We start from the raw sequence: 24,551 nt of genomic DNA on the forward strand, positions 1-24,551 counted from the left end.
CTGATGTGGCAGTGCTGGGGGCACTGGCAAAGGTTCTTGGCTCAGCCGTGCTCAGATTTTGCATGGCAAGTTGGGCTGCTCCAGTGAAAGTCACATGGCTCTTCTGCCTCAATGTGGAAGCTACAGTGTCTTTCATTGCTAATGTCATCGAATCTCTTCTTGACATCTGACTATATTCCCACCCCATTTGAAATATCAGCTCTTCTTATAGTTTTTTGAGCTATCATCCTTTCAACAACCTGCTATTTTTACTTTTTCTGAAAAATGCTGGGAATGGATCTGTGTACCTCTGAGTGTTTATCAAAATAATGTGTGTACTTTTCTATCTGAACTGTGCATAGGCCATAATGCCAAGAAAGATATGTAAGAATCAAAGAATCGTAAGAAAAGCTGGGTTGGGAAAAAACCCTGATAATCATTTTACCAAATATCCCTCTAAAAGTGAAGCAAAGTTCTGCAATCTGATATTTCAAGTCAACCCACAGTTGCACCGTTAGTTTTCTTTACTATATTTGCTGTATCTCCTAATGTTCTTAAATCAGAAATTAAGCTGCAATTGATTGTATTTATGGTATGTGACAAGTTCATATGCATCTTGTACACTGAAAGTCAATTTAATTCCCTCATAGATTTTCTCAAGAATTTTTTTAAAGTCTTGTTTAATTATAGCTTCAATAATCTTCTTAGATTCCATTTTGCCGAGTTAGGAGTGTTATAAGAAGAATATGAAGTCTAGCCTTAGATGGAAATAATATCTGCTCTGAACAATGGTCCTGAAAACAAAACCAACAAATGATGTTTAAATTTCTGTTGAAATTATGTGCCCAATCTTCAGGACCAACTAAGATTATTTTTCTATCTCAGCTCTATGATTTCATATAATTTGTTTGCTTTCCTCTCAATCTAATCCAATTCCATTTGCAAAACTTTCCTGGTTTCAAATTTTATAAAATAGGATGAGTATGTACTTTTGCCTTATTTTTTTCCTTTGAATTAGAGGCATATGTTGCACAATGCTTAAACTATACTCATAACCTGCCCTCTTCTCATTTTATTTCATAGTGGCTTTTTTAATCAGCGTGTTATCTGCTTTTATTCTGTTTGACTTCCAGTACCATATTTTTCTTTGTAAAAGAAATACAAAAATGGTGATGGCAAGACCGATTTTCAGCAAGTGAAAAAAAAAAAAAAAAAAGCACAAAGACAGTCTATTAGTATCTCAGCTCTAGCATTTCTTCCTACAAAAGAAATGGCACTTTTGTGGCTATACAGGCTACCCATGTAAAACCTTTTTTTGGCACCTCTGTGTACTGAAATCATCCAACTAGCTGATAAGCAGGCACCATGCCACCAAAGCAGATGGGCATAGCTGCAGAGAGCCAAAAGACAATGTATGTGCATCAAGTGTGGATGTTGGTGGCAGCCTTCCCAGTCAGTGATGTCTTAACGATTAAATGTCTCGAGTTTTTTGCATCTGTACTTACAGAGATGCCAGCCTTACTGCTGAATGATGTTTGAAATTTTCTCCTGGTTTGTTTATAAATTATAGGGAATTTTTTGTGAATGCTTGACCTAGAAGATACTTGGAACAAGTAGGTTGGCAGTAAAGGAAATAGTTGCAATAGCTTTCCCCACCCCTAAACAGCTGAGCAAATAAAGATTCTAGAAAGTAAAAGTATTTTTCAGGGTATTTGAGATATGCAGAGGCAAGAAGCAGCTTCAAGAGAAAGAAAATCAAATACAATCAGAGATATACATTTACCATAATATTACCAATAAAAGGATTTGGAGGTGATGCCATGAAAAAAAACCACTCTCAAAGGCATGAATAAAGGACATTATGCTATTCTTTGATCGTATCACATTTAGGGAAATAGAATTTGACCAGTCTATGTATATTAAGAGGGCTGGACCACAACATTATGTGATTTCATCTATAGTTTCTTCTCAGAACTGCAAAAACCTAGGGCATGGAATATTTTTAGCTAATGTTTTTTTTTTGATGCCAGTTGAAAGAGAAGGGAAAGGCAGTTTCCCTAATATCATCTAAGACAAGGAGCTTTCTTTGTTCCTGAGTGATACAGAGCAAACTTGCACACAGAGTCAGGGATAAACCTCATTGAGGAAGGCCCTAATGCATCCAATGAGCAAACAAAGTGTAATATGTTTTGGTGATTTGAGAAAAATCAGAGCTTGATTGATTGATTGATAAAGAAAATGCGTTTAAAATAGTACTTCATTTGAATATATGCACCAGTCCTAAATCTCCCTGAAGAAACTAAAAAATTAAGTTCATTTTTTATTTTATCCTCTTTTTGGAAGTGATGTTTGTGTATCTACAGTCATTGTTAAAACTTCAGATTCCTCTTTTGTTTAATTCAATACCTTCAGTATTGAAAAAGACCGAAAAAAAGTCATGTTGTATTAAAACATACTGATCTTGTCAATCAGGAATTTTTGCCCATCAGATTTACTAGAAGGGAATAAGGGAATTGGAAGAGTATTCTTTGTCTTCTCTCCCTTGGCTGTGGCTCATTAGACTCAGTCCCACAGTCCGTCCCACGGAAGTGGGCGCACTGATGCTCTCGCAGGTAGGCATCCCCTGCACAAGGAAAATGTGTCAGTTCCATGAGGCTGTGTTTTGTGCCTCCTGAATCTGGCTCCCTCCCCTGCAGCTACCTTAACCTCCTGAACAAAATTCAGTCTGGCTCCATGATATGGCGGGCTGTGAACACTCTGCAGATCCAGTTCCTGTGTGTTATCTCCAAAGAATGGGAAGTGACCTTTTCCATTGACTGGTACTCTCAAGGCAGCTCCTAACCTCCCAAAACAGAATTGCCAGCCAGTGATTTGAAGGTCTGTGTGCTTCATTCTGCAACTCAGAAACATAAAGTCTCCTAGTATCTTAGCCATGTCCCATTTTTTTTTCCAAATTTTTTGAGTGGTCTAAGGAATTAAAAATTGTGCTGTAAAAAACAGTTTGGAGAGAGGTAAGAAAGAATTTGATGGTCCTCATTTATTTTTCCTGTGGTAAATCTTTAGTTAAAATTATATCTGCTTTGGAATGAACATTAAAAACCACACTCAAAGCTCTGTGGACTCAACCACCAGGCTCCTCATGACTTTGTCTGTTAAGGCATTAAGACAAAGAAAACTGAAGGAGGAAAACAATACCTGGGAAGCTGAATAAAACCATCTCAATTTATCAAAAAGATGTTATTATAAATGGCTTAGTTTTAGTTTTAGCAAGCATTTCAGTATATTCTCTGAGGGGGATGGATTCCCTTTATAAATAGTTGTAGTTGGCACTCAAATACTGAAGCATCAATAAAAGAATCTAAATAAATGTCAGCAGACTTCTGTTCCTAGCAACAGTAGCTATTGATTTTATTTTTTGCACTCTGTTAAAAATGAACATTGAAAGAATTTTGATTGTCCTGATTTGTATTTTTAATGGAGAATTCAAACGGGATCAGCTGCTAAATGTTCCATTAAAAGAAAGTGTTCAATGACTGAGTTATAATCAGGATTTTTCTTTTTGGGTGTTTTTGAAAAGCCCAGACACACCAAGGAAACAGTCAATACATGTCTAGCTCCATCAGTTGCTAACATCTGAAGCAAATTACTGCTTCCCACTTTTCCAGTGAGAAGCCCTTCTTGTTAGATTGAAGTGAGGTTATGTGTCTTATGTTTATTTTAGCTGACAAGAACACCTTTCCTTCCTCACTGCACATTATCCAGTTAAAACTGGAGGAAGTGAAAGTATTTCTGCTAAGGACTGGCCACTCAGCAGAACAGGCAGATTCCACCTTGGACTGCCTTAGGCTGAAGAGGGTCCGGAGAAGTGGTCCCCAGCTGATGAGCCTGGTTTACCCTGGGTGGAATGCAAGCAAGTGGCAGGATGAGCACAGCATAGAGCCCACGTGGAGGAGCACTGCTGCCCTGTCGAGGGGCTGGGCCATCAGCGTGACCTCTTGAACTGGCACCATGTCTTGGTTTCGAAAGACAGGTGTCTGCTAAGGAAGGCAGGAGCCTTCCCTGAAATGGAAAATGCAAAGCCCCTCCCTCCAAATTGCTATAAATTCTAAATTAATGGGTTTTCAGGCAAAAATATGGTAGCAGGAATAACTGTTCTTTATTAGGGAAGAAAATAAAGAGATAAAATAAACAATGCAGTGAATTAAAACAACACTGACAGAGTCAGAACACAACCTGACACCCTGTGGGTCAGGGTGTTGGTAGCAGTCCAATTGGAATTGTGGCTGCAGTCCTCCTGGAGTGTCAGGTGTGGTTCTGTTGGAGCAGTGATCCTGTAGAAAGGGTGTAGTCTTCCTCTGAAGATCCAGTGGAAGAGGCAGCTGTTCCTCTGAGAAATCCAGTGGAGGAGCCGTGCTGGTGTTCCAGAACCTGAAGATTATATCCAGGTAGGAATCCTTTGCTCCTCCCGCTGGGCAGAGCATCCCAAAATGGGATGCTATAGTCCTTACCAGTCATGCAGTGGCATTAAATAGCCTCTTGTCAGCAGATGTCTCCCCTGAGAGAGGATTGGTTGTGGAAGAGATAAGGAAAACTGCCACCATCAGCACAGCCTCTTGGCAGAGTGATCCCTGGACTGGGCAATGGCAGGTAGCAAACAACCTCACTTCTTGGCAAGGGATCATTTGTATATTCTGCAGGAAAGCAATTACATAATTCTGTTGAGCACATTTTTCAAATATTTCTTAACAACTGAGGCAAACTTATACATACACAACCATTCTGACACTTATCCCATCCATGCTGAATTTGTGGATTTTTTTTTTTTTCTATTTTGCAATGTGGTAATTTCATAGTAGTATTGACTCTTGGATGAAGCCTTTGATAAAGCAGTTTATAATATCCAATGATCTTGTTCATGTTTCTTTTTCATTGGTAATTAATTGGTGAAATGTTCCAGGGAGCCACATGTTACAGTGGAATCTTACCACAACAATTCATGCAATCTTCCCCTAAGATTTCTTACAAAAAATATATCCATCAGAGGCAGTTTGGATTCCTGTGAATGCAACTTCTGCACTGATAACTATGTATTACCTCGGAGGAAATCCAGGTCTTGAAATTCTTAGTATTTTCGGAGCATTCTAGAAGGTAGGGTTTGAAAAAATTTCTAGCCCTGTAATTGAAGAACCAAATGACAAAATCACATCATTTTTGCTTCTATATTTTTTTCCTATGCCAACTTTAATATAGATTTAACAGCTGATTAGAACTGGTCAAAAAATAATGTCATTTCAAAGCCATTATTTCACATTTTATATCTTGAACAGCATTGATTTCTACTGCTAGTAGCTCTTGAAGTAGGTCCTGGTAGATTAATATTGGAATTGAAGCAGAAAGGTTAAAAAAGGTTCAAAACAGTGCTATTTTAAGGTTGATTATTGTGTAACTAGCTCATGTTATGTCTTGAAATACAGAGATATAACAAGAATTCTGTTATAAAGAAAGCATTTTGAGTTATATTTAAATGAGAACTATCATTTTCCTGTTACCTACATTTAATTAGTAATTTCTAATTTGGGAGACATTATAATCTGTTCTACAAACAAAAGAAACAGTATTGAAAAAGAATGGAAATAATAAGAGGAAAAATATCAGTCCATCTCTGATGTATGTATGTATATTCACGTGTCTGCAGCTGTTGGATATGTACCGTGTTGCAGTACACTGAGTATTCAGATATTTGAAGTTACTTCCTGCTGATAAATGTTTCACAGCAAAGATGTGATCAAAAGATATACAGGAATTGATAGATGAGTGAAGCCAAACCAATTAAATTTCTACTGCTATGTCAAAAGATAAAATAAATACGTCCTTTTCTGCCTTACTTTACTTTCTTTATACATTAAACACACTTTTGTTAAAAAGCTCAAGAATTGTAACATACTGATGCAGAAGGAACCTAAATCCCTGCCAAACTGCCCCCCAAAACAAAACAAAAACCAAACAAAAACCAAAACAACCAAGAGCAACAAGAAAAAAACCCCAACCAAGACAATAAGAAAATATTTGAGATTAAAAGAAGAAAATTTATTTGCTCCTCTTTTGGAAGAAGACTGGCAGAAGTATTGGTTTTTAAAAGAAAATTTATTTTTTAAAGTAACTCCTTAGTTCCAGAACACTTTCACTTCGGGATCCAGGCTATTTGTAACTCTCTATTGAAACACAGTAAGTTTGACTGAACAGTGCTACAGTGCTGCAATGTAAACTAAGTTCTTCCACATTTTGGCCATTCACACTTCTAGCATCATATTGAAAGAAATTATTATTATTATCTAAGAAGTAAGAATAGAGTGGCTACATGAGAAAATGTTATGTATCTTCCTTAGGAAAGCTGTATGAGTGGGCTGATGGATCTCCCGAGTTGTCTGTGGCTTCATGGAATGGAAGTTTGTAATTTAGTGTTGTGGGTTATATCTTTGATGGTATAGTTGGACACCAATTTAGAGGCTGAAGAATAAATGAATGTGATGCAATATCAAAAAACACTTTTCTCAATCTTTTGCACTAAAACCTAAAGAGTTATGAATCCAAGAAACAGGAAATGAATAATTTAACAGGAAATTAACAAATTAATTATTCAAGCTTAAGCATTAATGGACCATCAGGAAGTGCAGGATATAAGAAACAGTAGTTCTCAGAACTTTTCTCTTCAGCAGTCCTTCAGTGATATTTTACACTCTTGATGTTTAAATTACTTTGGTATTTAGGGGGGGGCGGGGGGGGGGGGGGGCGGGGGGAGGAGTATATCTCTGCATAGTGCAGTGTTACTATCTTATTTTCTGTGTCACCAGTACAAGAATTTTAATGGGCTGTGTGACACTGGGAATTTACCTTTGAGAAGTTTGGGTTTCCAAACAGCAGGGGTAGAGTAACTACCCCTGTCAGCCCTGGAAGTGCCTTTCCTCTGAGTTGAGTGTAATCGGAATCTAGATGCTACTCAGAGGAGGACATCTGCATTGCAGACATCTAAATGGACAGATGGATACTGTGACAGTATCCATTACTCTGACAGTAATGTACTCTGTAGGAATTCAACTTCTTTTATGCAAAAGGAGCTGGAGCCATGTCTTCAGAACAAAAAGCAAATCTCTGCTGTACTTTCTGTTCCCAGTATAATTCTAGCACAAAGAAGAGGGAACAAAACAGAAGCAGCCAAAAGAAAGAAGAAGCCCAGTGAGTCCCACTCAAGCTAGAACCCCTTGGCTATGAGTAGATTGGGGGCTGACTGCACATCATATCAATGTACTGGGCTCTGGGCTGTGCCTTTATCCATTTATGGCCTGACCAGAACATGCCTCAACTTTCCTTCTGTCTTTTATGCTTATGAATCCTTCTCATGCACATCACGGGGAAGATACAGTTAATAAATAACATAAAATCAGAGCTTATAACTGAGTTCAAGGAACTTGAATGTTTGTACGTAGTCATGGGGTGTATGGAAGCCTCTGGATAGAAATTTTAAGCAGCATTTGCTCTATATCTGCAAGCACTGGTCGCTCAAGAGGGAAAACAACATTCCAACAGCAATTTTCTGTTTGGTAGTGACCAATTCTCATACACATGACAGTTTAACATCTTTCAGTCAGTCTTGGCAGAGGACACTAATTTTTAAACTGTAATGATGAGGAAATAAAATGTCAGAGATATTTTTTTTATCTGAGGGAACAAAGACTGATGAAAGACTGAAGACTTTCTGATGAAAGACTGAAGAGTCAAGGAATCACAGTGCCAATGAGTTAAAAAATTCCCTGATAAACACAAGCAGAAAACTAGACTGTCATTGCAATTTGAGACAGAAAACTACAGCAACTCAAAATGGATGCTACAGAATCAATTAATATTTGCTTAGAAGCAGATGCTCACAAGGATGAACAGTGCTCTGATACTATAGCCATGATTAAAAATAAATGAAAAAAATAAAACTTAGCAAGAAATATCTAAATCTTAATGATAGGAAGAATTCAACCAAGCAAAACTAGTGGAAGCTGCATGCTATGACATTCAACAAACAATAAAATCCAGAGAATTGTATCATTCTTCAAGAGCTTCCCAGTACGTTCAGGAACGTCAATGAACATTTATTGAAGTTGAACTGGTTGCACATAGTTCTCTGCTGCCAGCAATATTATTTGTTGTCAAGACTACTAGTTTTGGCCCTGAGCTCTCTTCAAGTGAGGCCTGTAGATAACTGCTGGGCAGGGAAGACTTTCATCTGAACCATTAAAAGCAGAACACAGTCGCTCTGTGTGTTAGGTTCCTTGGACCAGCAGTTCAGCTTGAAACATCTGGTCCTTATGCATTCAATCACTGAATGTCTGCTGGCTGAGAATTTGACTTCAGATTCCTCTTTGGAGTCAGGCTGTGGTTTCTGATCCTGCTCTGCACTAGAAGCTTCCTGCTGATGTGTGGCTCCTGTTGGGTTCTAGAAACTGGACTCTCCACCATGTTGAGCTGCCCATATCCTCCTCAACTCTCCAGGAAAAGCCTCCGGCAATGGGAATAGGAAGGAAACAGCAAAATGCACAGATCAGATGAAAACAGAGATGGCTCCACGTGAAGTCCCGCTGTAGACTGATGCCCTTTCTGCTTCAGATGGACTTCTCACAGGGGAATCTAGGGGATTCTATCAGTTCCAGCCATATGGAAACAAGAGGCAGAGACAGTACGTGGATGCCAAGTACTCAGAATTTCACTTTTCATCTTATTTGATGGGGAAGAGATAGGTTTGAAAAAATTGTATTTCTAAGTGATATATCTTCATAGACTTGGTAAATTAGGGGAAAATAACTTCAGAAACAAAGATAATTATATTGTGGACAATTCTTACTGCGTTACTGGAATGAGTTGCTCTTCCCAGACATGCTGGACTCTAGGTAATCTTTGAACAACTCAAGTACTGTTGTCCAGCTACCGCAAATAATCACATATTTAATTACTGTGGTAAATGTAGTAATTATAATTTTAGAAATTCCTTCAGTTTCTTTTTCCTGAATGCAGCAGGATCTTGGGAAATATTCTCAGATTTGGAAGAACATGAAACTAAAATTGTGTAGATTTCTAAAAATAAAATAAACAGCAAATCATTAATGACAAGAACAATTCAATTGCTTTGAATTCCACAATGTAGGTCTCAGCCCTTGTATCCCCCAGACAAATGTGTTTGTAACTGGCTCACATATCAGAAAAGAACTTGGAAGCAAGAGAGATGCCATGTAAAGTTCTTTGGGAAAATAAATTATTTAATTAACAATACTCATAGCTATAAGAGTTCCTGGCTATTTATGATTGAAAGGTATGGGACATATATCTCCTTCAGGCAAAGTATGAAAAGAGTATTAGATGTGAGCTCTGCTGACCATATTTATATCAAAGGCAGTTGTGGCCTACCTGAACCTTTGCTTCTTGTGCCCTTGTGATCATTTTTCCATTTGGCTTAGGTATTAAGTGAAGTGATTTAATTTCTTTGACCTCCAGTTTCCCTGTTAGTAAATTGGAAATAATGTGACGTAGCCAACTTTGACAGAAGTGTGAAGAGAAATGTGGAGGTTCTCACTAGTGGTACAGGTATTTTAATATCTCAGTTTTCCTCTCCCCAAGAAAAAAATACATCCTCTATTCATTTGTGATGGTTCATAGGGAATGTAACTACACACTATCAATAAATCATGAAATACCTAATACTTCTCAAAATTCTTTGCAGAGGGTTATAAATTCATGTTTACTATTCAAGTCTTCAGTCTTAACCTAGTTATACCTCTTTCCACTGTGGATCTCCATAAAAATAATAAGCTTCATTGTCACTGCTGTGCCCCTTCTCAGTATCTCCTGCTTGGTCAAGTGTGTATTCATCAAAGTTCTTGTCTTGCTGTTATGTGACTGCTGTAGCATTGTGGTGCTTCTGTCAGATAATGCAGCTGTCTTGAACTCCCACATAAAAGAAAAAAATACAGCTATAGCCCTTTGAAGAACTCTTATAAAATGTGCTTCTAATTAGATACATATAATAGAGAGTGTCAGGGGGATTTGTTCACTGTCACAGACCTTCAGTGCTGAATTTCTTCAACAATTTGCTGAAGCACATAGAAAACAAGAGGCATTTATGACTTCATGTGATGCAGAGATAAGAGATGAGCCACATCTGAGGCCTCTGAAATAAGAAGCAATGGGGAGCAGAAACATCCTTTTATTTCAAGACAATTAAACTCAGTGTTTATCAACTGAATTCAGGCAACAAGTACTTAATACAACATTTCAAAAGGAAGAAGTTTAAAACATACTTTAAAAAGACATTTTTAGCCTTATCTGTAGTCCAATAACAAGAGACTCTTGTTAAATGAGTGTATCTAAATGGCAGACAAATGTGTCAGTTTTTTTGGTGATAAATTAGCAGTAAAAAAGAAAATGTTTTGTTTCTTCATGTAATAAGGTTCTCTGCTGGCACAGGGGGAGTTCCTTGGAGTGTTCCAGGAACTTTCCTAAGTTCCTTGGAGTGTTCTGTTGAATGTCCTGTGCACATTGAACTTTTTAATCACTGTTGCTTACATCTATTGGGAGATGTTGTGCTATGAAATCTGACCTAATGAAACCTGGTTTCCATTGTCTCTCTCCCATATTTTTCCCCCTTCTTGTTGAGTGGTAAATGATGATTTTGTAAGTCCTTCTGTGTATAAGGACTTAATTGTTTCTATTACCATTTGTATGCCCATTTTGCTGAAACTTTTGTGGAAAAAGTATCTTCCAATCCTCTTGTATTCTTTTGTCCAATTTGCTTAAAATTGTTCTGGAGCACAAAAAATTTTTCAAGGGAACAGAAATTGCACATTTCGTATCTTTGAGAAACCAACATAATTGCAGTATTTAGAATTTGCACTATAAGAAATCCAGTTATCTTCATGTATCAGAAGGAGTGTTAGTATTTTCTTCATAAGAATATATAACATTACAGAATTACAAGAATTGGCAAAAACCAACAAGTTAAAATGCTGCAAAGTTAACACAGTTAACAAAGCCAAATTAGGGTTGTTAAATATAAATGGATGTTTTCTTGTCTTTTTTGTAATTATAAAGCTCCATGTTACGTGTGAAGAGGGGTGTACTGTGAGAAAGTTACAGGAAAATGAAATGCTTAATATGTTTAATGTCTCAAAGTTTTGTTTAAAAAAAAAAAAAAAAAGAGTTTGTTAAGACTCTCCAGCTGAGCTAAGTTCCTATTTTCCAAAGTTTTATTAGCAACCTGTATTCAAAATTTAGATGTGGATTACCTGGGTCATCTCTGCAGATATTCTGACCTCAACTGGATAAATCCCTGCAAAACCTGATCCATGCTGGTTGTGCTTTGAACAGGGATTGGACCAGGTGACCTCCAGAGAGTTCTTCTGGCCTAAATAAATCTCTCATCTGTGACCAGAAAGAGCTGACCTATAAAGTATATGTAATCTGTATGCTTTAAATTACCTGAAATTACTTCTGTATAAAGCAATTCAAGCATTTATAGCTGTGTTAGCTTCCATTAAATCAAAACTATTTTTATCATAAATTTTTAAAATCTGAACATGGTCCAACTAATAGCTAGGCTGGCTGGAAATTATTTTGTTATCTATAAAAATAAGAAATTTGAACAGGTCTAAATTTTGGTAGAATTGGATATAGTCTCACTTTAAATCCTGGGAAATGGCAGAATTGGCTTATTTTCACAGTAGCTAGTAGATTAGGTTGAAAATGGCATGTTGAATAATAGACAGTGTAATGCAGAATATCACTTGCAAGAGAAATGCAAGAAGAATCCTGCATATGTTGTTAATGAAAGAAGACAAAGAGATTTTCATTAATGACAAACCATAGTTTATAATGTTTGGGGTTTTTTTGTATGGAGTGGATAGTATACAATCCAAAATATAGTCTGCTTATTCAGAATGTGAACACTTGGAGGTGTGCAGAAAATAGTGCTTTCTGATTTGGAAAATGAGCAATCAACATGTAATCAGTATGGTTTGGAGAAAAGGCTTCAAAACATGAAGAGTAAGTCTGTAAACACTTGTGAGAAGTGGGGTGGTGATGTAAAAGAAGAAAGCAGCTCTCAGCTCTAGCAGGTAGGGAATGGTGTCCTATTACTGTCATATTTCCCATGTATGCAAGGCCTTGTGGAAGGAAATAAACAAACATACAGAATTGATTTGTGGACTAGAGGATGGCTACAGCAGCCATCAGAAAAAACATTTGAAGATCCTGAAGTTTATTAGGTGATGGAATAATTTGTCAAGGGAAATTCTTAAACACCAACATCAAATAAGATTAGCAACTGCAGGTCAGCCTTTACTGTCCAGGATCCTCCAGCTTTACAGCAGAGGAATTTACTTTCCAGTCCTAGCACATAAGATCTTATGAATACAAAACCGAAGCAAAATAATGGACAGAAGGAGAGAAAAATTGTATTCCATTACTCACATCAGATACATTAATAAGATGTTTGACAACTACCAATGAACAAATATTGCTTAAATATTAATGCTTCAATGCTTCTCCTATACATTCTGAGACCAAAAAAAAAATTAGAACCTCAAAGAAAGTGGCAATTTAAAATGCAGTCTTCTTCCTGAAGGTGTTGAATAATTATGAACATTGGTTTGGAAGGTCAAAAAATTCCCCCTGGTTTTGTAGAAATACTGCAAAAAATATAGATAGATAGATAGATAGATAGATAGATAGATAGATAGATATAGATAGATAGACAGACAGATTTTCTTTAGGTTATATATGCTTGGTTTCTTGAGGCTAAATCGGAAGTGTTGAAAAAAATCCAGGGCTGGTTCAATTAGGTTGTTATTTAGTAAGTTATAGTTGAATGACCAGTTCTGCACTTCTAATATAATTAATACAATTATATAATAACTACTACTAATAATTGTAGTTTCACTATTGTAGCATTACCCATCTGAACAAAGAAAGATATACAGATTAGCCCCAAATTAAAATGTCAGATTTATTAACTGTTTCCTGAGATGCAGGTTTTCTGCTGTGACTGAGTACTCACTAGGTCACTAGACACTGTCAGGGAAAGGGAAGAATGTATTTGTAACTCTCTCTTATGTGTAACACTTTTATTCATAGGCACCATACTTATAATCTGTTTTTGTCTTGGATTGAGCTAATGAGCTAAGTTTAACTCAGCTGAGAGTGGAATTGTTAATTCTGTGGTTTTTTCTTCCTCCCTACAGTATGCTGTCTGGCTGGTCCTTTGGGTTACATGGAACGTGTTTGTTATCTGCTTCTATTTGGAGGCTGGAGACCTTTCAAAGGTAATTTACCACTGGATACATTTCAGCCATCAACTCTTTGTTAATATGCCCCAGGCTGTGCTCTGTTTTACTTATTCTTTTAGTGTTACCTAAATGAATGTGGTAGTATGATATAAATTTGGAATATTCTGTGTATGTTAGAAACTTTTAAACCAGACAGTAATGAGCGTATACATTCTGATGCCCACAACAATAATTGCATATATTCTTTAAAAGACAATTACCTCTTTTTGTCCCCCTCAGTAGCCCTGCAATGCAAACTCCACCCAATGTGAGAGACATTAATTAATGGTTTCATGAATACAAAACATTGCCATCTCAGGGGCAAACAAATATTTATTGTATTTTTTAGCTTGCTGTTACTTAGCTGGATTCCTTTCAGGGGTCTTATGCATAGTATAATAGTTGTAAAACAAGGGGTCTTTTATTAAATTAAGTTGTAAATTGAGGCGCCAGAACAGATTGCCATTTGGCTTCATCAGTGTTCTTTAAGTTTATGCTTCTGGTAGGAATTTTTCTTTGAACACATATACATAGTAAAAATCTATAGGAAAAAATATACATTCCTAAGAATGGCATATTTATAGAGTTTTATTGACAGTGTGATAATGCATGAAGTAACAGTTGGTAATGGTCTCATACCAACACTCCTGCTTTCCAAGGTGTTCCCAGAAAGCTGGTAATTTGTGGGATAAAAGAGTCACAGTGGCAACAATTTTTTCTAGGGTAATATGCTTCAATTGAGTCTAGTTGTTGCTGAATTATGCTCACAGTGCTATGACCATCAAGGAGAATCCCTCGTGTCAAGCACATCACGTTGTCTTCTTGACTCAGATTTTAATGTTTTTACCTGATTATAGGGAGTTTAGCCCAACTGTAAGTTACAGATGTAATCCTCTGATCCTTTGTGAGTTACTGATACCTTTTTATGCAGAAGGTTAAACACAATTATAGGAAGAATAAATGAGGCAGAGGTACTTAATTTCGTGTTGTTTCTTTCAAATCACCCCCAAAGTACAAAAGCTACTTGAGACAAGGTATTTCATCCCCATGTATTCTGTTTCTTCAAAGATGCTAACTTCAAAAGGATCAGATTTTTATTTTCTGAGGGTGTAAACTAATTTTCTGCAGGTAAAACGTTACCCTTTCCTTTTTTTTATACTTTCAGACAGGCCAAATCTCAATAAAAACTTGGCAAAAACATAGCAAATAAAAGAACTGCATATATTGACTTTTATTTGGTCAAAATTCTTACTTTGTTGCCAGGAGAACTAAGATATATAACAAACCTGGCGGCTGTTGTACAATTATACTCAACCCAATCCACCCTCTTTCCACCTGCTTGTTTCAGCCACCTGCATTCCTAAACTTGTAAACATTGTGATGCTTACCTTGCCTTGGGAAGTGAATGGGGGTGGGAGAAGTAGCTGTTTGAGCACTGGGTATAAAAACAGTGTAAGAACACTAGTAATTAGCTGGAAGTAAAATGGGCCACAAGCGGTATCCAAACGTTGAAATTTTTTTTTTTTTCAGAAGTCTAGAAATCATCATCTAGAAAGTTTCCCACACCGTCATAGGGTTCAGGTCTATATTTGAATGCAGTTTAATCTTTTATTTGGTCTCTAGAGGTATTATTTGCTCCAGTGATATGATCTGCCTTGAAATACCCAGTAGAGTATATTCTTTCCACTTCAGTTGGCTTTCAGAGCACCAGAGTTGGTAAAGAGAGGGAGAAAAGCAAGAGTTCAGAGAAAAATTGATTTTAAAAAATGGTGGAGATCAACTCATTAACTACAAAATGTCTAATTCAGATGTGGGGCATCATTCTCCTCTCCTTTTCAACTCAAATGCTGCGTCAAGACTTCCCTACATGGGAAATATTCTGGAACATCTAGCTCTTGGAAATATACATCTAATACAAAGATATGCCACTGTTCAGGTTGATATAACATACCCCCCCATTCTAGACACTTCAGAGGCCTCTGGCTGTTTTATACATGTTGGTATATTACAGAATAGATCATTTCAGGTGTAATGTTTCTCAGGTCTACTCATAAATCTTGCAATTAATCTTTATTATTTATATTTTTCATCAATATATATTTATATTTTTCAATTTTAAATCTGTGGTGATAAACCTAGGGGTTTTTTTTGTTTCAAATGGTATGTAGAACCTTAAGAAAAGCTCTGGGTCTGAACTAATTCTAAATACACAATAAAAACCAACTTTTAGGGGAGTGCCAGAGGGATGCCTCCAAGGTTGTAAACCATGAGGGGATCCTGTGCAGCATGGCTTTAAGAATTGAGAGGTTAAAAATACAGCCTAATAATAGTTCAGATTGGTATAGTTTATTTTTATATGTATTATTTATAGCTTACTACAAAATAAAATAAAGAGAAGGCAGGGGTTTTTTCCAAAGTTTTAAGAAAGCTTTTATTCTATGTGTACAACAATTTTTCCATCATCACCTGCTGAGAAAATGGAGAGGACATATTTCAATTGTTAATATACTTATTTTACTTGTGGAGGTGGAGGTCATGACATTTTTACAGCTTCTCCTTATTATACTGAAACAGGTCTGTAAAGACTCAGAAATTTTCAGAACAATGAGATAAGCATCTCTAAAGAGACTGAGGAGATTCAAGGACTATTTGTGAACATCCATGTAAATCTGTTTGCATTATACACCTTTACAATCATAGATATCTTGTGGAAAATGGTGTCACACCAAGTATTTTCTGTCCTTGAGGCACAGTTATCTTTGCTGAATCTCTATAACAGCAAGATGGAATATTTATGGCTTTGTAAGAATGGTTTGTAACAAAGAGGAAGTACAATTACTTGTTCTTAACCTTGGTTTTTGTGTGGATCTGTGAATAAATGACTAGAAAACCCACTTCACAGACTTACTTTTCAGTATTATTCTTCAAAAATATTTAATTAGTCTATGTGTTGTTTTGCTTACTGGTGACTGCCATACTCTCTATAAGTAGGATTTAAGGTGTCAGGACTGGTAATATTTATTTTGGCCTGTGGCTAACCAAATGTAGCACATGAAAAGCATAATCTATTATCTTGACTGAGACACATCTGAAGTACACTAGTGAAGCAAAAAAAAAAAAAAAAAAGGAAAACATAAGAAAGCCTTTCTGAGAAAATGTAATATTCCTGTGATTTTTTTTAAACCCAGGGAAGTACACAAGGAGATAAATTCAGCTATCTCAGAACAACAGCAGAAAATACTCATGTGATTAAGAATACTCTTGATTCATGGCATTTGAAAGCCTTCCCTAATGATGTCTAATGATACCACAAGTAGAAAATAGGCAGAAGAAAACCAGAACTATCATACTCACATTTTTAGTTTTGAAATGAGTAAACACTTTTTGCTGAAAGAAACCCTTCCCTGAGGTTGCACTGGTCCCATCACAAGAGTGGGAGTGGAGACTCTGTTGCTGTCAGCTGCTGGAACTCAAGGCAGAGGCTGGATTTTGGATGCTGGACAAGGGGGACCAGGGTCCAAAGCAGCCCTTGCTGCACAGAGTCCCATCCTTGAGTCAGTACTTCTGGTTCTCTTTGCATTCTATTTGTGTGACCAGATCCAAGAATTCTCCTCTCACTGTTGCCTGGCTGAGCTCCATAACCACTTTACTGTAGTTCTCAGAGTACTATGTGATTATGACCAAGAGTACACGTCTGAAAAGTTCATTTTAACTGTCAAAATTGACTTTGTTTCTATTTGTGTGGCATTCTTGATGTCTTCCTTATTTACAGGAAAAAAAGGAATTTACAATATTATCATTAGGTTATACTTATATATGTTGTACACAAAAATGAGATGTTTGAAAGTCAAAGAGTCCAATACCAAGAAATGCCATTGACTAAGCTTGATTTAACTCTCTTCTACATTCATTTTTTCATACCTTTTAATGATGAAGTCACAACTGTATGTTTTTCTTTAATCTCTGTACCACATAGCCTATTTCAGAGATGAAGTTTTGGCAGTTGAGTGAGGCTGACATACTGGATCTTACTCCATATACTGCAGCTGTCAGAAAAAGATTAATAACAAATTTAAATGTAAATTCAGTACTTCAGTTCTGATCTGAAAACATGTAGAATAAGAATATGAAAGGTTAGGCACAGAACTCTGGCATCTAAGATCTCTAAGCACAAAAGTGATATTGCGTACATGGATCACTTGGTATAGTCGAACTGTGGTTCCTCATTCATTATACAGGTCTGAGCTACTGTTCTTAATTAAAAAAAAAAAAAAAGAGTTTCTATTTGCATTCAAATCATGTTACTTCCTTTCCTATATTGCCCTGTACTGCAACAGGGGGAACTTGAAAGCATAAATTTAAAATATGCAGTTATTTAAAATTGAAATTGTTAAAAATAATGAAAACAACTGAATTTTCTGTAGTTATTAAAATGTAAACATAAAGGAAAATATGTAATCAGGTTGTTTTCTGCCAGAAGTTTTAAGGGAAATTAAAGGTTTCTGAACACTTTCTCTCCTACCCACCACAAATAACTGGAAATATAAGATAACTTAGACTTACAAAATCACAGACTTATTCATGCTGGAAGAATCCTTTCAAGGTCACTTAATCCAGTCTCCTGCTCAGAGCAGCACCAACTTAGAAGTTCTATCATGTTGCCCAGAGTTTTAGCCAGTGGGGTTTTAGAAGTCTTCAAGGATGGAAGTTTCACAACTTCTCTATTTCTTAACCATTCTCATTGCAAAAAAATTTATCCTGATATGCAGCTGAAATTTATATTGCTGCAATCTGTGGCATTGCCTCCTGTTCTTTCACTGTGTGCCTCTGAGAAGAGTCATGTTCCACCTTTTCTAACATTTTCTTCAGGCTTTTAAGTGAAGCTGAGTACTTCAGTTTTCTATTTGTTCTTTCTGTAATTGACTTCCTGTTTTCTAATCACAGATAGCTTGTTGCACCTCACAAGAAAAATGCTAATTATCTTGTAATAAATAATCAGTTCATTTTTCACACTTTTGCTTTACTATGGGAAAAAAATGAAGGGTCCTCACACATATGTAAAGCTATATAGTATCCTATGTATATAGGTTGTCCATGTTTGGAAAAAGTAGTAACACATTCCAAAAAAAATTAGAGTCCTTTAGTTCAAAGACAATTCAGTTTATGCTAATATTTAAGTTTCCTTATATTGTATTTAACAAACTACTGAAAATCTTGTGTATAAACCCTGCAGTCTAGTAAAATGCTGTGAATATGTAACTCTTCCCTATTTCTGCTGAGGTAAGCGAATCAGGAGGGTTAACCAAAACTTGGTGAAGGCTCCCAAGTAACTGCTAGGGAGCAGTAGGAAGACAGTATCATGGCATTGTTGGGGAATACCCCTGGGGAGAGAGCCAGCTCTGCAAAACTGGAGGAATGAAGATTGAGAGTTTGCTGCTGTTTCATTATCTGCAAGTACTGCCCACTCTGTAGCTGGAGCGCAAGCTAGTCTGTTTTCCTTATCATGAAATCACAGGAATGAAGACAAACATAAGAAATCATGTCCAGCTGCCAATGTGCACTCTGTTTATAGTTGGTGTTTACATACTCATGGTCATGGTTCATAGTCAAGTCAAGCCAGAAGGGACTTTGGGATACAGCCATCAGTTCTCCTGCCTCCAGCCAGACCCAGCCAGCAATCTGCACTGTGGGAGAACAGCTGAGGCAAATGATCTCAAGGAGGAAATGAGCAGTTTGGAAATCCACCTACAGATGATGCTCATCCATTAGCAACTTTTCCTCACTGAGAAATCCTCCTTTCCATTGTTGATCTGAGATGTTAGTCCAGGATTAGACAGATATAGCTGACTTTTAGCAGCTGTAGGGCAGCCCATTCTTTTCCTTTTCCATTGGGTTACTCTAATGAGAAGAGAGGGAGCAATGGTTGTAGTACCTCCTGTCAACAAATTAGCACCAGTCCTGCATTGCCGGTGGAAATAAATGGAAAGGGTGGGAGGAAATATGGAGTCTATTTTTCTTCCAGCTGTTCCCACTTGTCCCCACCATCTTATTGCACAAAATTATAAGGACTAGCCAGAAATATACCTTGTAGTAAGTAGTATTTTTCCATTTGAATATCCCAACCTTGGCAAGCACACATCCACCTATGTGTCTGACTTTCATATACCACTGCTTGGATTGATACCTAGTTGCTCTGAAATCCAGTTTATATCCATATGCAAATTAACTGCAATAATGCAAATTACTTCAGGATATGATTTGCATAGCTTGTCACTCATGCTGCTTAAAAAACATGCTGGCTATGAGTGCTGAACACTTTATGCAACTAATATGCTGATTTTAAAGGGAGGGCTTCATACATAGACGAAGCTGAGGAAAGAACGGAACAAAGGAAATGGGTAATTCATCTTCAGCATAACTCAATTGTAACAAAGCAATGAACTTGGCAAAAAAAGATTGAACTTTCACCAGTTATGCATTCATTCTACATTAGTTTGTGTCCATTGGTATAATCGTTATACTGCTTTGATTCCACATTTGCTAATTATTTTGTAAAGCAGTGGTCATTAGCAGTTAAATGCCAATGTCATACATACTCTGATAACACAACCTACAGGATGGTTAATTTTGAACATATTACCTTCCTTGGATGTTGTTTTAACAGATGTCCTGTTAAGATAACAGAGAAATTAAATTAGTTTTCAACTCAAAGCATCTGGTTAACTTTGTAGGTAAATGCCTTTGAGCAGTAAATCTGACCAGGGTTTTCAGATAAATAGCTATCAGAATGTTTTAAGTAAATTACTTTCTTTTTTCACTTCTATTACTTAGGGCACATTTGACATGCTTGATCATATATCTAACAGATGAAAATTGAAAATAGTGCTGGCAACCAGCAGTGTTAGGTTATTCAGGGGGTAGTTTCATGGGTAGATACTATTAAGCATGCTTATAGTTTCAGAAAATTTAGTTCTGCAGCAATTTTTAAACCTCAAGATCTTTACCAGCTGGAAAATAACTGATTATAAAATGTAATCTGTTTAATACTGTAGACATAGCATATGGTGGAATGCATTTAGATAAAAGTGGAATTTTTCATCTTTTTTAATGGTGAAGTAAATTGTGATAGCAAATCATTTAAAGTATAGAAAAATATGAAATATGATTGTATATATTTTGCTAATTGTAACAGTTTTGTCTTTTAAAATCCTGGGACATATTTTACATTGAGTTTATGAATAAACATAAGTCTTTCTGTTGATTTATATATGCTCACTTTTACCTCAATTCAATAGCTTTGCACTGAATACAGGAACACATACAAATAAGTGTAGTGACTGGTTAGATGGTAATTCCATATGATGATTTACTTGTGTGTGTGTTTGCATATATATTGAGCACCTTAGTTATACTGTTAAGATTGATAAGCATGCACTTTAGCATGTACCTTAAGGTTGCATATATTATAGCTACATGAAGGCTTTCCTCTATATCTAAAGGCAGTGCCATGAATATTTCTGCAAGTCTTTCAAACTTTACAGCCAAAACATCGCAGAAAAATATTTGAATATATATTTATGAGATTACTTTTTAATATGTATTAATTATATTGCAGTACCATCTAGTGGCCCCATTTTGATACCAGGGTGCCATTATACTGTGAGCCCTAGACACACATAATATAAGTAAACCTTATCCTAAATAGTATATACTCTTACTATGTGATTCTGTGAGAATGGGAGATGGAAACCAAAAAATAGTAGATTGCTGTGAGAATCCAAAACAGTGTTATATCTTTGAAATTCCTCATGAAGTCTAGATTTTCACAACTCTCTTGTCCTATTTTTCCCCATGTTTCTCATCTCTCTGAGGATTGACAGTTGAGTGACACAAAGCCCTACTCTTACAGCATTTTATGGCTGACTTCAGTGAGGAAAACACTTCTGTATGCTGCAGTGCACCATTGCTAGCACTTCACCAGTTGTTTAAGGCACTGGGGGAAAAACTGTAGATTTTGCTTAAAATGGAAGATCAGAACTAATTTTATTTCTAGACAGGCAGATTCTCAGAAGATCACAGCTACAGAATGCATGTTTACTGTGACAGCTTGTCTGGGCATTGTCCATGCCTCTCATACCCAGTACCTTTACCATGGCTATATGAGTCACCTATGGACAAGGGCTGAAGGGGATTTACATACTTGAAAGTAGGGGAGTCTGCCAGAGCAACCACTCATCTTTTGTGAAAGTATGAAAGCATACAAAAATATGCTCTACTTTTTAATTTTCAGTGTCTCATGGTGTCAGCCTTGTGACATTATTTATTCTTTTGGGGTATGGCTGCAATACTTTAATGTAGACACTAGCAATTTTTTTGTTCTAAATATTTTTTCTAAATATGGAAGGGGTAGAATATAATTTACTCACATCTACCCTTCCTCTAAAAATAAGTATATAAGGTATTGACCTTCTAATTAGAATCTGTTAAATAAACTCCATCTTGTGAACCAGGGGTCTACCAAAAATTTTAGGGTAGCACTAAAACCACATATTTTCTGAGCAGCTTTGTGTTGCTTGGATTTTCTCTAAGGAAGCCATTCTGGTCCTTGTGTCACTAAAAATTATTCCAGTATTAATCCAATAGGAAAATGAAATTCTGTATTGCCTTCAGCATATTTTTACATATGGATAAGCATTTATTGAACCTGAGAAAGCAGTGTGAGCTGTGAAGTACTCTCTATTTTTGATCCTGTTTAATATAGAAATCCCATACTCCTTTCTCACCACTGCAATGGTAGCAACGGGCTCACAGGCCATGCACTGAAAATGGCTATGGTGGCTAATCACCTGTTACAGGTGTTCTTCATCTTCGAGCACTCTATATTTGCAGTTGCCCCTCTGCTGGAGGCGCCCACTGCCATGGTCCTGCCACTTGAACACTCATGATCTCTGGGCTGAAAACACAGGTGTGCCTTAAGGCACTTCGAGCAGACACATAAAATTCGTTCTTACACAGACACAACTTTGCACTGAAGCATGTGAGTAGCTCAAGTAGCTCCTACAAAAGGCACTACTAGAAATCTAAGGAGACAGTAGTGTGTTTAAAGTGTCACAGATATTTAAAAGTGAACGTCTACCCTAGTCACAGATCAATGCTATGCATTCTGCACCGTGAGAGAATTTATACTCACTAGATAAATTTACTTGAACATTTAAACAGGTATTTCAAATTTCAAGAAGCATGTTGGAATGTAGCTATTCAAGACAAAACAGAAATTCATTTTTCCTCTTGAAAAACTGTAGAAATATTGTAAATATTAGTAATCTTTTTCATGTCATTTTCTTCCTTTCTCATTCCCAGGAAAATAATGTCTTCAAAACTGGTACTGAAAGGCAGTGATCTGTAGTATATGGATAAGTAAATTAACTAATGTCAACTTCAGTAATGGTGTAGGTTTTGATAATTGTCTGTAATAAACAGAAAAAATATTCTCTCCCATTGACTTCAGTGCTGTCACACTGCAGTTGACAGCACACTCACAATTGGTTTTATTTTGTTGATTCTCTCCATTTAGAATGAAGCACTATATATGAAAAATATTTGATGTCCTTTTCTAATAACCCATTAAACTCAATGATTACCTTAGTGAATTTAATCCCCGGAGGATAAATTTACTCTAGTGTTGTTTTCAAAACTTGCTGCTGCTACTTCAATTACAGTAATTTTAAGGGGCATCCCATCTGTTCAGTGGTGCAACATCCCTCTTATCAGACTACCACAAATACCTGTTTGTTTAGAAATTGGATTCCCTGTTTTGAGGGTAGGATTTTATTAACTGAGTAACCTTAGGAATTTAACTAAAGTGTGGTTTATTGTGGGTTTCACACTAAGAGCCTGTTCTTCAGCAGGCCACAGTATAACTCAGGCTATTTTTCTTCCACCCTACAACAGGTGGGTAATTCAGCAATAATGAGGTGATCAGTAATGTGCTGTGTCTAAGTATCTCACTGGTATCTTTAAACTGCCAGTGAATCCTTTTATAGAAAAACTGCTGTTTGCAATGCAGAAGGAGAATAAGATCAGAGTGTTAAAAAATATCTGAAGAACCTCATCTATGGATAATTTGAGATGTACCTCACTACTCAAATGAAAAAGGGGTTAGATTTGTCAAGCTTTTTATCATATCATAAAATTGAAGGGCTCTCCTTTCATAGGGCAGCCTCATAGAAGGGGTCCTTCTGTGACTTCCAATCAGATTGGATTCTGATCACAGAGCACAATCTCTCTTTTTGTCTTTTCTCGGCAATTTATACTTGTCATTTCTCTCTTTTCCTCTGTCAACTTATTAAAGCTGATCACTTTTTATCTTGCCTTTGCTTACCTCTGTCACATTCCTCTGACACTTAGCACATCCAGAGATATTCTATCTTGGTTTGGCTAAAGTGGCCAGGGCTGTTTGTTGTTTGGGAGCACAGGGAAGCAGTGTATTTGAGTGCATCTTTGTTTAGGTATTTCTCTTAACCACTATTTACAGAACACACAAACTGTTGCTGCTCTTGTCTGCTCATTGTAACCAAATGCACTTGATTCAAAGTGCCCCACAAATGCTCTTAAATCACAAGTACAAGACATTTGCCCTGCAGTTGCAATGATGGAGATTGATTTGCATTAGGTGGAGAAGTTAAGCAGTTGGGACATATTTATCTTAAAGTTTGACTTAAAGGCAACTTTTTTTTCCTCATTGGAATGCCAATATGAAGTTTATGTCACACTGTGCATGACATAATAATAGAAATTGTAATGAAACATTGTTAAATATATTGCTGATATAATCAAAGTAATATACAGTATAAAAAATACTCGCACAAGTATTCACATAAGACTTATGTAAAAATTGATACTGAGGGTTGTGCAAAGCTTATCCATGGTTATCTTCTACCCAATTGTTTGTAATCCTAGGTGTTCAAATGGCCATGTAAAAACACTGCCAAGAGCAATACTGAGAGGTTCCTCCACTGGAAAAGCTTCTTCTTAAGCCTAAAGAACTAACCACTCATTTTTATTGAAAAACAGACCCATACGTACATAAATACATACACATTAGATCAGTGTTTTCCACTTCCTTTAAAGTATTTCAGTCACAAAACTACATCCAACTCAGCATAAGGATAATCAACATAGCATAATTTGCACAGAATTAGAAGTCTTTGCAAC

General features: G+C 36.5%; 1 protein-coding gene across 1 annotated transcript in view; it reads left to right on the top strand.

Moving 5' to 3' along the window:
• NKAIN2 (sodium/potassium transporting ATPase interacting 2) overlaps positions 1–24,551 on the top strand; it is a 512,690-nt gene that overhangs the window by 260,262 nt on the left and 227,877 nt on the right. The window contains exon 3 of the mRNA XM_041423840.1: positions 13,254–13,334. Coding sequence (XP_041279774.1) covers positions 13,254–13,334 — 81 coding nt within the window. The remainder of the gene's footprint in view (positions 1–13,253; positions 13,335–24,551) is intronic.

The sequence above is a fragment of the Onychostruthus taczanowskii genome, unplaced genomic scaffold, assembly GCF_017590055.1.
Source record: "Onychostruthus taczanowskii isolate IOZ18803 unplaced genomic scaffold, ASM1759005v1 scaffold8, whole genome shotgun sequence".
Lineage (NCBI taxonomy): Eukaryota > Metazoa > Chordata > Aves > Passeriformes > Passeridae > Onychostruthus > Onychostruthus taczanowskii.